The sequence below is a fragment of the Fulmarus glacialis genome, unplaced genomic scaffold, assembly GCF_000690835.1.
Source record: "Fulmarus glacialis isolate BGI_N327 unplaced genomic scaffold, ASM69083v1 scaffold32279, whole genome shotgun sequence".
NCBI lineage: Eukaryota > Metazoa > Chordata > Aves > Procellariiformes > Procellariidae > Fulmarus > Fulmarus glacialis.
The window spans coordinates 16,479-32,715 of NW_009234456.1; the positions used below are offsets into that span (position 1 = coordinate 16,479).

Below are 16,237 nucleotides of genomic sequence, written 5' to 3' on the forward strand. Positions count from 1 at the left end.
GCAGGCGTAGCTGGGTGGGCTCAGATCCCCCTCCCAGGCAAACAGGCATTGCCGCTGGTGCCTTTTGAAACTCTTACTAATGATGTGTGTGGAAGCTAAGTACTGAATGAATGTTGTTAGGCTCTGTGATGGTATAGCGCTGAAATGCATTGGAGGGGGGAAGAAGGGGTCTGGTATTTCTTCTGTGGGAAGTCGCTTTCAGACTCGAGGGATGCTCATCCAGCTCCAGCTAAAACAGTTCAGTTTAAAGTGGCACATAGAAATTCAGGTTGGCATTTCACTTTAGCCTACAGATGACAAAGATATATTTTATGATTGCTCAAAGCCAATGTCTGAATGAGAGAGGTGTTAGAAAAGGACATGCTGCAAACACAATCATACAGGCTTTTGGATAGCTAAAAACTCTTAAAAATGCAACAGCTGAGCAGGGGGCAATGAAAAATGGGAAATCTGTTGTTCAAGCTGTTCTCTTTCGTTTTATACATAGAGCTGGAGCAAGGACAGTCTTTCTGGTTTTTGTTTGTACAGCTCTTGTCACAAAGAGGTCCCGATCTGTGACCAGCCCTGTTAAGCACTGCAATAATCCAGTCATTCATTATTAACAGAGAGCAGAGGAAAAATGGGGACCTCAAATACAGCATGAGACAAGCAGGTGGGGAAATGAAGGTATGAATTATGTATCTGCCATGATGATGATGCTCTTACAGAGAAGTTGTTCTCCCCTAAGGAAAGAATCTGCTGGAAGAGCCGAGCATATTCTCAGTGCCTTCTCTGACAACAAGACGACGTCTCCCCATCCGAGGCCTCACCAAGTCCTTTTCTTTAGACCTTTTCCCTCCTGGGAGGACTTGATGCTTTGGTTAGTCCTGGGCTGGTGCCTGGCCCTAAAAGGAGAGCGCTGCTGGCTCTCCCACAGGGAAGTGGGATGCTGGTTTCCAACCCCACCTCCATGAGCGTCTGCAGCCCCGGGGCACGCTGCAAACAGGGTGCTCTCCCGGCACGGCATCCCGGTGTACTGGGCCGAAGGGGAACAGCTTTCTCATTTGCAATATGTTCCAACCAAGGCTTTTTGATTATCTGTGCCTTGCTTCCGTAAACACTGATTCCATGGAAAAATTGAAGTCCTAAATGTGTTTGAATACAGCCTTCAAATCTACATAAAGATAGTATTATAATTCCACTGGGTTTTACTGATTTATGGTGCCACCAGCTTGCTTGATGGAATGACTGTTTTTTATTGTGTCGGAAAGGGAACACGCTATTTTTTAAAGTATAACTGAATCCCATCAGAAATTGCACAGAGACCTGTCCTTTTACATGAACATGCCCCTAGGCGTCCGAGCTTACATTGGCAAAGGAAGAGCAGCTGGGCTGACAAATATGTCAGCTTGTGTCTGATTTTCCCCACCCTGGCCCTAATAAAGAACAAGATACAGGGAATAAAACAGCTGTTTGCTGTACAGCTGGGGATGGAGAGAGTAATGAAACATGATGCGGAATAAAAGTCAGCTGCAACTTGGCAACTCCCATTTCCTTATAGCAAAGAAGATGACTTAGACTGCATTCAGAATTGTGATATTATAGGTACAGAGTGATATGAACAATTTTTACAAGCTCTGGTTTTAGAGTTGACAAATTGGCATTCTGACTGAGAGGAACTGTGTTTAATCATTAATAGTTTCTTCCGAGCATGTTGGAGTTTTATTATTATTGTTTATCCAAGCTGGTATCTAGCAACAAAGACAAACATTTTAAAGCCAGCTGAAAACTGAACTTAAAAATAAACATGGTTTTCTCTGCAAAGACTGCAGAGCTAATAGCTTCTACAAACATTTGCAATGACAGCAACACTAAGAAATTTGCTGGTTGGATTTAAAAGTGTCCTTGACCTCCCCGGCGGGGTTCTGAGGCCAGCGGGGTCGCGAAAAGAAACTATTTGCTTCGGGTTTGACTTACACACATTTGGACAAGTGCAATATGCTGTTTCCTGTACTAGAAAAAAGGTGTTGAAGTGGTGCCAGTATAAAAGAAAATGTTGCTTTTAAAAGGCAGCACAGCGAGCTCTGGGCTGTCCTGCACGGGGGATTTAATTACACAACTGATCAAATTGCTCCTGAGGTTTTTTGTACGTAAATGTTCTGTTATTTGTCGATCAAGAGCTCCTTGTTACAGTCCTTAAGTGTGAGGAAACGTTGCGATGGGAGCCCACAAAACCAAACCTGCTCTCAGATGTATAAACATGTTAATTGTGAAAGATTTGGTTAAAATAGTAATAATAAAGGGAAAAGCACACGTGTAACGTTCATGCAGAATTGTATTTAGCAAGGGTGCTGGGTGGTCTGGAACGAGTTGGGGTGGGATGGGATGGAATGGGATGGGGTGGGATGGGGTGGGATGGGGAGGAGAGATGTGTGCCTCCTTCCCCAGCTTCCTTCACGTGGAAGAGGAAAGTAGCTAATGGTGTTAGCGCTTCGGGCGGTCGTTGCTTCAGCGTTGGATGTGGTGAAGGGGTCGGGGCGTGCTGCTGTGAGGAGCAGCTCAGACCTGCTGGCAGTGAGCTCAGGTGCTGACTTCATGGCAGAAGTCTTCCATCTCTTCCCAGACTTCTCCCCCATCCCCTCCTGTTCTGTTCCTGCCCCAGCTCCACGGCACACCACCCAGCTCAGCCTGGTCAGAAAAACAATTTGCCTGACCCTCCTGTGTCAGTAGCTGGAACTGACTCGGTTTTAAAAGCCTAGGCAAAGCGTTATTTTTCTTCTGGCTCAGTGCAGTGGTAAAGTGAAGCCTCACAAATGGTCACCAGCACTGTTGGTGGTTCAGCTGATATTTCCGTCGTGGTCATGTGAAAACACAGGCTGAGGTGACCGGGAACCTGCTTGTGTGGGCAGCATCTCCATCAAGCCGTACCTGTGTGCTGCCTCCACTGACAGCGGCGATGGCTTCTGGGGATACGTCCAGCGAGCTGCGGGGAAATGCCTCTGTCTTCCCAGGTGCACCGAGGGAATGGCCGAAAGGCATCGGAGAGGGATCAGCAGCTGGGTCCTTTAGCCGGTGCTGCAGGGTGGGCGAGTTGTTAGCGGAGTAAAACCCGCCCTCGGGATGATGTACGCCTCCAGAGGAGCCAGCCAGCGGAGATCTGAAGCAGCCCCAAGCTTGCGTTTGCTTAGGTATGGAGAGGAGAGGAGCTAGAAACAGTCCAGGAGAACTTTGGCCGTGCTTTGACCGTTTTGCTAGGTTTTTGACTCAGCTCGGATAGCAAGTAGCAAGAGCCATCTGAGAGTGTGCTGGTTCACTCTCTGAAGGCAAACAGGCTCCTCAGAGGAGTCGTAGGTAAGCATCTAGAGCTGCCCGGGAGTTAGCAGCCTGACGGGACGGGGGCTGCTCAGCAGAGTTTGCACTAGACGACAAGGTTTGCGTTCACCTTGCGTCTTTCGGTTTCCCTTTCCCCAAATTCCTGTGGACTGTGTTCCTCCTCTTGTCAAGTTCCTGGGAATGCCGGGAATGGGACCTTCCAGTAGGGCAACGACCTGGCATACCTATCGCCTCGGCTCTCTTGTCGGGACGAGCCAGCACCAGGAACCTTCCCCCACCTTCCCTTTCCTCGGCGGGCGCCGCTGCTGCTGGGGCCGGGCATCCCGGGGCCCCGGGTGGTGGGTAACTTTGCCCCTGGCTGGAGAAGTGGGAACAGGGCCAAAGGCTTCCCTGTGACACGCTTGGCCCGGTTTTATCTCAGCGTCAGTATTACGTACCTACTGATTACCACAAAAATGTTTTCCTTTAATTCCTCTTTGTTACCACACAGGAGAGGGGCCACGTACTCGCTTCGGTTTATTTTCACACTTCTAGCCGCTGTCTGCTGGGAAGTTTTACCGCTTGCCTGTCGCTAAAAATATTTGTTGTAAACTTATTACAGTTATTTTTCTCCCCCGTATTAAAGCTATACCAAGAAAAGTCAGTAAGGAAATATTTCCAGTTCTGCCGTTCTGGTTTTCAGATGTGACGTTTTGAAAACATCATTACAGAATTTAACGAGATGAGTATGTGCAGCTTACTTTTAGGTGGAATTACAAAATTATCCAAAAAGATTTTTAAACTATAAATAGAAATCTATACCATTGTACTCCAGGGAGATTTATCCCTTAATATTCTGACACAAGAAGCATTAATTTTCAATCCTCAGCTGTTGAAGGTAGTTTTGTTGCTCTTTTATATACACTCCTTTTAGTTGTTGTTGTTTTTTCTGTCCTCCCACATCTCTGTTACTGTGCCTGGATTTTTTTTTCCCCTGTTTTTGTGGAGAAGTTGCTTGGATCCAGAATTAACCTTTGACCTGATGTTTCATCTATCTGGAAAATGTAACTGTCTGGAAATTTTCCATTTGCTGCTTTTCACTCAAGTATTGGGGTTGAGAAAAAAGGAATAAGCAGCCTGCATTAAACCTATGATCCCTTTCCTTCTGGTCGGAGCCAGCTGTGTTCAGGTCAGAGAGGAGGTAGCAAGAAGATTTTTGGCCAGATCGCTTTCAAACCTGTGAACGCAATTGCTGAGCATTCGCTTATTCCTTTCTTAGGAAGCCAAAAGGATGGATGTTAAACATTTGGTTGAAGAGGAGGTAGTAGTGCAGGTGTTCTAATAAGGACTGCATGATGCCAAAATGTAAATAATTAATTTGCAAACACATGCTTGTGGGCATATTGCAAGCATAAGGTCAGGTCCTTATTTTTATTTAGACCTTAAGCAAATCCCTAGTGTGTTTTGACAGAAGAAACGGGAGAAGAGAGGTGATATGATCGTAGAGGTATAACTGCAGTGCTTAATGCGCTGTAGAACCCCCCAGCTCACATGCCAGTGCAGATGTAGCAGACGAGCTCTGCACAGGTTCCTGCACGAGAGGTGTAATTTAGTCAGGCTGGGTAGCCCTGACTAGCTGTATTGCCCGTGGTATTTCCAGTGTCTCTACAGAGTGCCCTACAACCATAAATTTGCTTTTTTTTCTGTAGAATTAACCCAGTGGGAGTGAAAACTATACCGTGAAGTAACTCTGAAGCTGCACGTTACAAGTGCGTTATCTGCATTTGGGTTGCATTAGCAGGAGACAACTTGTGGTAACTAATGTGATAATGTGATAGTCTGTAGCTTGACAAAACAATCAACAGGAGTTAAATTGATGTGGTTATTGTGACCGGAAAAAAAAAGAACAGCACTTAAGGTAACTCTAAAGCAAAGCTTTACCCCAGTGAAGCACCAAGCATGTCTCAAGCCCTAAAGTTAATGCTGGTCTATTTACCGTTTCTTGTGTGAGGTAGAAGGAAGCCAAGGTAAAGTCCCCTCTTTGCTTGCTGGGGACCAGTGTTTTGCGGGGCAGGGGCTTCCTACCTAAGAGACAGATAGCTAAACAAGCTCTTCCAGGCTGTGAGCAAGTTAATTCCAGGTATACGGGTGAGAGAGTGAGAACTAGAATAAATGCACGTGGGAGGCAGCACCATTGCTTGGGACTTTGCTCATGTTCCTCTTCTGCACACTGTAGAAGAGGACAGCGTGGCTGGGCGTCCCTCTGAGCCACGCGGCTTTTTGTCTGAAACGTGGAGCCCTGGGCATCTGTGCTATCGCTTTCAGGGGGAGCACAGGCTCCCCTCCTTCCTTTGGAAGTACCCGTGTAGCAGCACCTGTGCTTTTTGCAGAGCTTAGGCAAGGACTGATCACAGGGGCAGAACAAAGCACGGCCTTTTGTCCCCAGATGTAACAAAGCTGAATTTTCCACCCCTTGCAGTGTGTTACTCTCTGCAGCGAGGTAAGGTTTTGCTTGTGGCGAGGTGGGAGTTACAGGGTTCAGCCTCCTGAAGCCCTTTCTGGACTTTGGCACTGCTGGTCCACGTGTGACTCCGACAACCCAAAAGGTGTTTGCTCATGTTGTAGAAACCTGGAGGCATTCGGGCAGTTGTATCCATTCCTGCCGTGGTTATCCCAGGAGGATCCCTCCGGCTGTTTCAAGGCAGCAGCCAGCATCCCTCTGAAGTAGCCGCTACCCAGCCTGTTTAGCTCATTGCCAGCAGGAGGTCCAATTAACATTTTGCAATATTGGCAGTTCCATATGGAAACTACCATTCAGCCGCCTACATCTGAACTTCAGCTTTTTCCTTTCATTTAATTAAAACACAATCAAGTCAATTAGCTCATGACAGAGTTTCCCCAAAGTTAAACTCCAGATGTATGGCAAGGCGAAAGCGTTCAGATGCCAATTCATTGTGCTGCTCGCAGATAGATTATAGCTCTCCCATTTGTCAGTTTATCCACTGGGGATTAGTTGCATTTTTTCCCTTCCAAGTAGAAAATAAAAAGGGAGAAAGAAAAAAGACCCGTCTTTCCATCTGGTTCTGGTCAGGAAAAATCGATATAACATTACAGAATTTGAGACATTTATTGAAAATGACATTGATAGTGTCAGAATGACTTCTGTTTTTAATGACCACGTCAAACATTTTACCATGCAGTGTCTTGGTTTTTTCCCAGTAAGCTCCAGGAATAAGCAGTTTACCATACTCTATAGCAAGTCGATGAGTTATTGTTCTTGTCACTAAATGGGGATAATATGCAGCTGCATAAATATGTTGATTTTACTGGCATACAAACCATGACTTCCAACTCTGTGCCCTTTGGCAAGACTGTATAGAAAATCATAACGCTGTCAGAAGAGGTTCTGAGGTCTCGATAAACCAAGACGACTTTTGCAGCACATCCCTGCAGGGCAGCTGGGTGCACTGAGGGGAAGAGAAAAAATAACTGTACTAGCTAACCGGTAGTTAATAAGCATAGAAATAATTCAGACCCAAATCCACACGTAAGGAAGCTTTGAACTGAAGCTATTACATCTTCTGTTGTGTTTCTTAATTCATTTGTGGTTAGATGTGGCGATTCCCTGAGTCACCTGTATTACAACAAAAAGGTTATCCTCACACACTTTAAGGGTGATGTAGTGATACCATGGTGATACTGCTAGATACCCAGTGCTAGGGAAAGTATTAGATGCCAGTACTACCTTAGTACCTCAATATTGGTGGAGCACTTGGTTCTCTGCCTTTTCCCCTCTTGGTTGTGTTCCCCAGCGGTGGGGAGGCGGAGAGGCTGGAGGCAGACCGTTCCTTCGCCTGGGCACTCTGCGCCTTGCTTTTCTTGACAAGGATCCGGGGCAGAACTGCAGTGCAGGTGGGTAAGTCTTGAGAGGCCAGTGGGTGGAGAAGGGATTGCGACATGAAAGGTGCAGCACCCAGAGGGGTGGGGAAGGAAGAGAACTTGCCACTCTGCCGGTACCGTCTCATACTTAACAGCCCTGATGTGAGAAAGAATCCCTTAAATACATGTCCCAGTGCTCCAGCAAGATTAGATCAGTTGTGGAGAATGGTGCTGGTGAGGGGAGTAGAGAGACAGAGGAAAGAAAAAACGCTTCTGACTACTCATTTGGAAGGTTTAATAGCATTGCAATCCTGTAATACATTTTTCTTTTTAGTATGAGAAAGATTCAAATGATATTGTACATTCTCATCTAAAGTACAGCGACTGTTTCTCTTGCAGGAGGCCCATATACATTGCATCACCCATGATGTATATGAATTCCCGTATCTTTGTAAATGAGTGAACAGCATCACATTCCTCCTGCTGTTCTCCCTCTTGCTCGTGGCTGAATGGCCTCAAAACTGCTTTCTGCAGAGGACCATGACTCCCACTCCTGGTTAGGGTGTTCTTTGGGAAGGGAAGGATAGTAGATTTCAACACTATTTGTTCAGGAGGGGGGAGGAACCCTGTGAATGCTCTAGGCAAAAGCATACTTATCTTATGGACTTACCCAGGCTCAGGCACGTGGTATGTGCCAGGCTCTGCAGCGCTGTCAGGTTCGTGGCTGGAGCATCCCGGTATCCTGGCTGCAGCTGTGACGCCGAGTTGGGCTGCTGCCCAGCCCAGTCACCGCTCCCGCCCCGTGCCACAGCCCACGCCTCGCCCAGCCCTGACACTTCACGTGTGCGTAGGATTGTGCTGAAGACTAAGTCACTGAAGTGGCCCGGATTAAAAATAACCTTTTAAAAAAGGAAAGAGGGCGGAAGGGGGGAGGCATTTTTGGTTGGGATCATTCAGAGATCTACTTGCGATGAAGCCCAATGAACAGTTGTATTTTTACAAGTGAAGGAATGGCATCTTTTTTTAGGGTCAGGAATGAGCAGATGGAAGTGCAGAGAAGAAACTTCCCAGGCTGACTTCATCACCAAGCCACTCTGCTGTGAAACTCCAATCTGGGATGCTGTTTTACAAGCAGAGATTTCAGATAGTTTTAATGTCATGAATTACGGCATCTGTACCTTCAGAGTCAGGGAGCATCTGATCAGAGTTTCTCAGGCTCCCAATAGCACAAGTTTTGACATACGCACCTAAATTCTGCCTTATTTCTTTTCTTGGATGTCACCCTAAGTGCTTTTTACTCCAGGATGTCAAGAATCTTTTTGACAAGAATAAACTAATTAAACTTTACTTATTAGCATTGATTCCAGTGTACTTGTTATCAGCTTGGAGTCTCTGTAAGACTGAATTAAAATGATTCATGTTTTTCATGTCATGCGTTGTTGTTGGCCACACAACACAAAACTCCATTTGAAACACCGTTCAGATAAGAATTATTAAACAGCAATTTTATAAGACATTCCCTACTAGATTACAACAAAGTCTATCTAATGAACTCTTTCTCGCTGGGACTAAATGTGAATGTGGACTAACGTGAGAAAGAATCTTACAACTATTCAGATTCAGTAAGGGATTCTTCTACAGAAAAATCTTTTGAGTATACTCCTACTGTAGCTAGCTACTTAATTACTCAGGTTTGACCTTTTTAAATCATCCGTGTCTCAAATTACTAGTAGTAAACTACAAGCAAGGAATTTTGATCTGTTAATTATTAAAATATGGTTCTACTAGAAAAAGAATAGCATAAGAACATCATGGTGTGGGGTTTTTTCCCATATATCTTGTATTACTCCTAGTATTCAGTCGTGAGTTTAGGTTCTTCTACTGGCTTTCCACTTTCACTTCCAAGAGTAAAAATACACAGAAGTGAAAATACAGAACAACTTATGGCATAAATAGCTGCCTTTTTCTGATCATGAATTTTCTTTAAGTCAAAGCTTTTAAAAAACAGTCTTACAGCGTTCCAGATCGAAAGGCCTGGAACCAGCATAATCACAGCTATTTACTTCAGAGGAATTTATGTTAGACTTGCTTGAAATGATCTGATGTATAGTTTTTCGTTGCATTTTGCTTTTGTAAAGTTAGTTGTAAGTTCTTACCTGAAGAAGGTGTTAGCGTGTGTCAGTGCTGACATGAAGGTCTCAGTGCTGAAGTGTACCATGCCCCGAGAAAACTGTGGTGAATTCACACGCCTGCTTCAGCCGCACAACACCTCTGGAGATCATTCACAGCAGTGTCTCCTAGGCAGCTACAGAGATCAGTGTTGCTTATTGCAAGTAGCCTTCCTACAATAAGACGTGTTCAGGCATTTCCATCTTTGGGTGTTCATAGGAAAGTCGGGGTCATCCATAAACTGATCTAATCTTTGCTGGCTGCCCACAAGCTCAGGGAGAGACTGTCCTTCTTCTGTCCTTCATCTAGCTCATGGCCTGTGCCAGCATGATTTGGCTTCGCAGTGTCTCCATTAGCGTTGTTGCTAGTCTTTTCCAACAAGATCTCCTCTTTGCATGACATCACATGCATGGTTCATATACTTACTTCTTATCTTTCTTATGTACACTTTTTATCCTTCAGATGTGAAATCTACACCTAGGGCAAAGGACTGGAATACAGTAACGTCAACTATGCAGGTAGTATAGTCAGAAGTCCTAACGTCAAACTGAGTAATCATGTTTATTGAAGGCAATGAAGTGACTCAATGGCTTTTTGAAGACGGTGGAAAGAAGGCAGGACTTCAAGACATTGTACAAATAAAAGAATAACACTAGTGACCAAGCTCCTCTAATCGTGGAAAGCTAAGATGTTTTCTTGTGTATAGTGTTTATAATGATTAATAGAAGGTACATAAGCTCTCTGAGGTGAAAAATACACCACTTCATTTTTAAATAGTACATGACCTATAGAGCAAACAGTGTAAATCTTAAACATCAGTTTCCTGCTACAAAGATGAGGAGTAATAGCTTTTGAAAAGATCTTCCCATAAATGCTCTGGAACGTCATTGCTGAAATTGTTTTTTTTCTAGGCAGTTTATTAATTGGTAAAATACGCTACCTTATGATTGTTTTTGAATATAAATAAGTCCTTTTTCCTAGAAGAGTTACTTTATCTTAGGTTATTTCTGAAATCAATCTATGATGTTTGGCCATGATCATTCCTCCTTTCCAGATACATATTTGGGTCCTTTTTTCAAATGATGGAACTGTTACAAGGTCAGTGGTTTAGTAAATGCCCAATTATGAGCACTTGTTGAACTCATTTGGTAAATCAACTCCTTATCTTTTATTGTCAGAAGGAGTTAATGTTGAATCCTGTTTTCAAAAGTTGCAGTCTTCCCAAACAGAATTATTCACCACTAAATGGATCCCTTTTTTCATATGTTAGCTCGTTTGAAGCAGACAGATTTCTTTAGCTAGGATGAATATCATTATTTCAGAGTTAAATATTTTCAGCAGAGGGCAGAGCAGGGACTGATGCAAATCCATATTTCTCTGTGGGGAGCTGTTGGAGCCAAAATCCTCTTCCATTCGGAGGAAAAAATTTAGATGATGCTTTTGTGAAAGTGGTTGCCTGCAATAGACTGGACTCCATGACCCAGGAAGATTTGAAAAGATCTGTCTTTATAAAGGCTGTGCTGTCTGTCACCAGGGCGCAGGCTCTTCATGTCAATAGCCCAGCCTTTCCAAGCTGGTGGAGACAAGAACATGGGTTTTGTTCCGCTGCCTCCAAGGAGCGGGTAGCCTTTCCCTCTAATGAGCTGATGGACTGCCTCTGGCTCCTGTCCCAGGACAAAACTCTTCAGCCACCAGATCCTGGTCTCTTTTCTTCAGCACTTCGCTTCTGATTCTTTGGATTTACTAGCACAGATTTCACAGAGCAACCGTGTCTTTCCACATCCCTTAGCACCATGGGAATCTTGACTGGGATGGACCTCGGGAGGTCACTCAGTCCAGTCCCTCACTCAGAGTAGGACTATTACCAACAGTAGGTGAGGTCAGCCCTGGCTCGCCTGGCTGAGCCTCCAAAACCTCCCAAGACCTGCGCCAGTGCTGTGCCACCCACCTCCTGGACGTGTTTTTAATTCGTCTAAGGTGACTCTCCCCAGCCACAAGCTGTGGCCCTTGACCCTTCTTGTATCAGTGGGAATTGCCAGGATAAATTTAGCCCTCTAATCTTTGTAACCACCCTCCAAGTAAATGTACTTCTCCCTTAGATCCACATTTTTCAGCAGAGGCTTCTGTATTCCATAGAGGATTGTACAACATAGGCAGTGCCTGTAAGCCTAGACAGAAGTGCGATCCCTGATTCCAGGTGAGGCACCCCCACAGAGGTCCTTCTGCTGTCCCATGCCTCTCTCTTTCTGCAGAGCTGCTCGCTGCCTTTGGTGGTCTTCTCATCCCCGCCTCTCACCCGGCTTCTCAGGGTCTGTAGGGTGGCAGCTGTTTCGTTTTAAGGGAGTCTCAGCTTAAACCTCCCTAAAGATCGTCCTGTTACGTTCTCTAGGATGCACAAGTGAGGAAGCTGGGGTTTTGTACTTGTGCAAGGGGTAGACGTATCCGGGTACTTACCAAAATCTTCGCTTTTTACATTTAAAGCCCATTTGCGTGCCTTTCTTCGATCTTATCTCCATGTTATAGACCAGAAAGTACCCAAGGCAAACACTTAAATAAAAGCTTTAAATTTGGATGCATCTGAATAACAGTAATTTATCCTGGAGAAGTTTTCCATCTCCGTTCCATCTCTCTGACAGTACAGAATTTATTACATTTTATGGCATAACTCACTCAGATTTATTGATTTAAATGCTATCATTTTCATACAAATTTATCTCTGGTTTTAACTTCATAGACTTAAATGAAGTTATACAATGGATCTTTTTTCCCAGTTCTTTATTTCAAAACATTGGAAATAAAGTTTCTTGGACTCTGATTGCATTACATCAGCTTTCTCACAGAAAAGATTTTTTTTTTAGCATCCTGGTTTAATCTAAAGTCTAGAACAAATGTAGGACTCATTAAATGCCATTTGTCTGAGAAACAGAATAGTAAGATTGCACCATGATGTTATGTGTGTGAATATGCATCTTTTTAGCAGCTAGGACACAGGACCAGGATTCAGGAAGCCATTTGACAAACATAAAATTAAGCACTTAACAATTCTGTGCTTCATATTTTCCATCTGTAAAATGGGGACAGTGATATTTCCTTCTTTGAATAGCACTTTCTGATTTAATGATCTGTGATTATCATTATTATGGTTGACAGTGGCATCGACTCTGTTCCAAGTTGGTTATAATTAGAATGTTTAGATGAATGAAAGCAATTACAGAGCCCTTATGCCACAAACATTTAAGCCTGTGATTAATTTTGTGTACGTAAGTAATCGCAGTTACTTCAGTGATGCTGCTCACGTGAGTAAAATTAAGCACATTTGAAGTGTTTGCAGGACCACGAATGAAAGGCTCTAAGAAACCTCAGTTCTTAAATAGAAACAGATAATAGTAGACTTCTCAGGGAAATTTCCGGGAAATTTATTTTAACTGTGTGCTATGGCATGTTGTGGAATGAGTCTTAATTTGCTTCACAAAACTCGATGTCACAGCCGTTGATGATAAATATTGGCTTTCATATCACTCAATATGTTTTTGCAGAAAAGTAATCCTGCGTTAAATTTTGGATACAGCCCAAAAGCTTATTGTTAAATACGTTTTGTTAATAAGAAGCCTGACTCATGGCAGACTGCGCTGTGAATGACTGATTACCAGGGATATCAAACGGACCTATTTCCATTCCACTGCCAGAACAGTTATCTTTAGAGCTCGTTTAAGAAAGGATTCGTTTTACTCAGAAGAAATAGTTTATGTTTTTACATTGTAAGGGTTTTGTTTTCTGTATGATGACAGCTGGTTATTCAGCTTTACCAAAGATAGGGCAAAAGTCACCCAAATGTGTGTTGAAAGAAAGTCTCCAGTAGCGATGAAAAACTGCAGAAATGTGCAGATGTGCCATTTGCGTGTCGTGAGAAGCAAGTTCTGGCCTGCTGCAGCCGAGGAGCTGAGCAGCAGCAAAGCCCAGGGCTAGCTGGGGTGGGGACTGGCTTGTGACCAGGAGCAGCAGTCAAATGCCCTTTGGCTGCCTTCTGGCACAGAAAACAGAGGGACCCACACACAGCCTGTTGCAATCTGATAGTGGAGGAGCTTAGCTGTAGGGTACCATTTGGTTTTCCGTCCTTCAGTTACCTTTACTTTTCTTGTTTATACAGTTGATGGTTTGGATAAGGCTTCAATCGCTAACTCGGATGGACCAGCCCCAGGATCCCAAACTCCCCCCTTCAAGAGGAAGGGCAAACTCTCCACCATTGGCAAAATCTTTAAACCTTGGAAATGGCGGAAGAAGAAGACTAGTGACAAATTCAGGGAAACGTCAGCAGGTATGTGTGTAGCCCTTTGGTGCCAAATAGTAGAAAACACTGTGATGGCTTTGCAGAATAATATTTGAAAAGCTCTTGGAGCTTGTTAGATGGCAGGGATTATTTAGGCACAGTATTTGACATACAGAAAAACGGTTTGATCCTTGGCAAGGAAAAACCTAACCTTGTTCAGCTTCTGTCCTGAACCTATCACCAAAAATATGCCGTTTATTTGTTTACTATACATTATATATGATATTCTTTTGATGTTGACAGTACGCTTTTTTTTAACTAAGAAACACTAGGCTCTATATTACATATCCTCAAATATGTTGGAATTGTCTCTATGTCCTCCTAATAGTCAGTGGCTTGGATTATGAAACAAACCTTGCCTTCATGGGGACAGAAGTTTGGTCTGTTCAGAGGGGAGAAGCAGACGTGGCCATGCCCAGCTGAAGAATGAGGATCAGCTTTGTGACCCCTGCCTTCACGCCCCCATTGACAAGGCCTGAAGAATGGTCTGAAATAAAATGCTGTGATTGAATTATATTCCTTCTGAAAAAGACGAGGATTGAGGGCTGGGATTCAGTTAGCTAAACACAGTTGCTTGGTGCCACCTGAGATGCTCTGGGCCGTCCTGGCTGCTCTCTCAGAAGGTTCTGCATTGTATTTGCCATCCCTGTGCAGACATCTCCAAAACTCTGGGGCATCTCAAGTGGCTGTAGACACCCATGTTTAGGAAACTGAATGCCACCCTGCGTATATGTGTGCGTGTGTGTGTCTCTGTGTGTCACAGCTCTGGCCAAGCTTTCTCCAGAAAAATCCCAAACTTCTGTTTTGGGATTCAGACATTTGATGCTGTGCTTTTCTAAACTTGAGCCTAATCAGAGTCCGGGAAGCATCTGTGAGCTCTTCAGATCCATTACCACAGCGCAAGCCCTCTGTCCACTGTCTTCCATGGCTCTAGGCAATAAAAACAATACTAATCTCCTAAAGTGTCCTCAGTAGGCTGTCCTGAACTCTTAGGAGTACACGGCTTGACCTTTTAAACCCATTAGCAACCCCTGACAATTACAGCAAGGAACTCTATGGTTTTGCAGTGTAACTTCTAAAACATGCTTTCTTTACACAAAAGGCAAAAAGAAGCCTCTTCTCTGGTGCCATCATCACTCCAGATACCAAATGAAGTTTTGGACAATCTTTCTGAGATCCTCAAATCCTCTCTCAGTCTCTCTCTTCTTTTTTTTTTTTTTAATTTTCCTGGGTACCCTGCGACAAAACCCCCACAATTTCTTCCACTACTGCAATCAAAAAAACCTCCTCAGTCTGCTAGCTCCTTCATTGCTTCAGTTTCCTTCAGCTTTTCCAGTACTTTCATATTGCTAGAGCAAAGTTATTTCTAGTTAATGACTCCTGAATGTTCTGCAGCTACTGTTGGACAGGTATGTGATTTTATATGCAGTGAATTCTCCAGAATAATCACCATTCATAAGCTGTGTATACAGAGATTCCCCAAACAGTCACAACATATTAGCATGTGTTAAATTATTATGCCATTAAATAATAATGCATGTGTCATTTTGCAGTTATTTTTTACAAATCAATATCTGGTAAATTAGTGTTAAATACAGTATTTCTTTTGTTGTACTGTCTTTAGAGGGCCTCAGTCCAGTCTTAGAAGCATGGCACATCAATTCTTATAATACCAAAGCAAAGCATGTGTTTGTATTTCTTTTACAAGAGGAGGAAATTGAGCATAAAGAAATTAAGGTCAACATTTCCAAAAGTTACTCGCTTGTACTTAATTTGCTTGTCTTTTTATGATGGTGTGGTCCCTCAAGTCCTTTCAGGGGTGTGGAGAACCCACAGTTCCAATTGGCACTGACTTCAGATGGAGTTATTAAGGACAATTTATCTCAAGGTGAGCACCTGAAAAATGGAGATGCCTAACAGCAGGTGTAATGAACAGAAAACATTAAATAATTTCAGAACTGTAATGAAAATCAAGCTTTAAAATTATGCTATAGATACAAATAGCCAAACTTTGAGCCACAAAATATCTTTTTTAAGTGCCATACAGCTACAGTAGTTTATAATAAGTGTTGTTATCTCTCTCCCTGAACCTTGCTGCATTCATATACCTAGACCATCAGAGCTAAGGTACTAGTGACGTTACAGCAGAAGATGCGCAACGTTCTACATTCTGAGTCTCTGGTTTTGTCGCTGTGTGCTCTCAATGCATAGCTGCATTTATTACTCTTAAGAAAGAGGTAATTATTGGGAAGCAGTGTTCATCTTAACTACCTCAAAACCAATTTTCAAGTGATAGTTTGTCTTCCCAGTTCTCTCAGCTGTGTCTGTTTACTTCGACTGCCTCCTGTGTACTGGTACCAGTTTTGTGATGAGCAGAACACAAACCTGATCCAGCTAAAAACAAATCCAGCAAAACATAACAAGAAGAAGTAATTTTTACTCTTCTGCAAAGATTACCACTTGGATTTGTGTCCTAGCATTGTGATTACTATTAATAAAGCAGGCTGAAGCAGAGAGGAAAAACAGAGCCACACTTTTGGATGAGTTCTTAAATTTTAGACATGATTTTTT

The 16,237-nt window shown here is 43.5% G+C and overlaps 1 protein-coding gene across 1 annotated transcript in view; it reads left to right on the forward strand.

The window, feature by feature from the left end:
• Window positions 1-2,935: 2,935 nt before the first annotated feature.
• PHACTR2 (phosphatase and actin regulator 2) overlaps window positions 2,936-16,237 on the forward strand; it is a 58,990-nt gene continuing 45,688 nt past the window's right edge. The window contains exons 1-4 of the mRNA XM_009585652.1: window positions 2,936-3,061; window positions 4,571-4,612; window positions 5,528-5,627; window positions 13,487-13,654. Of these exons, the coding sequence (XP_009583947.1) occupies window positions 2,936-3,061; window positions 4,571-4,612; window positions 5,528-5,627; window positions 13,487-13,654 (436 nt within the window). The remainder of the gene's footprint in view (window positions 3,062-4,570; window positions 4,613-5,527; window positions 5,628-13,486; window positions 13,655-16,237) is intronic.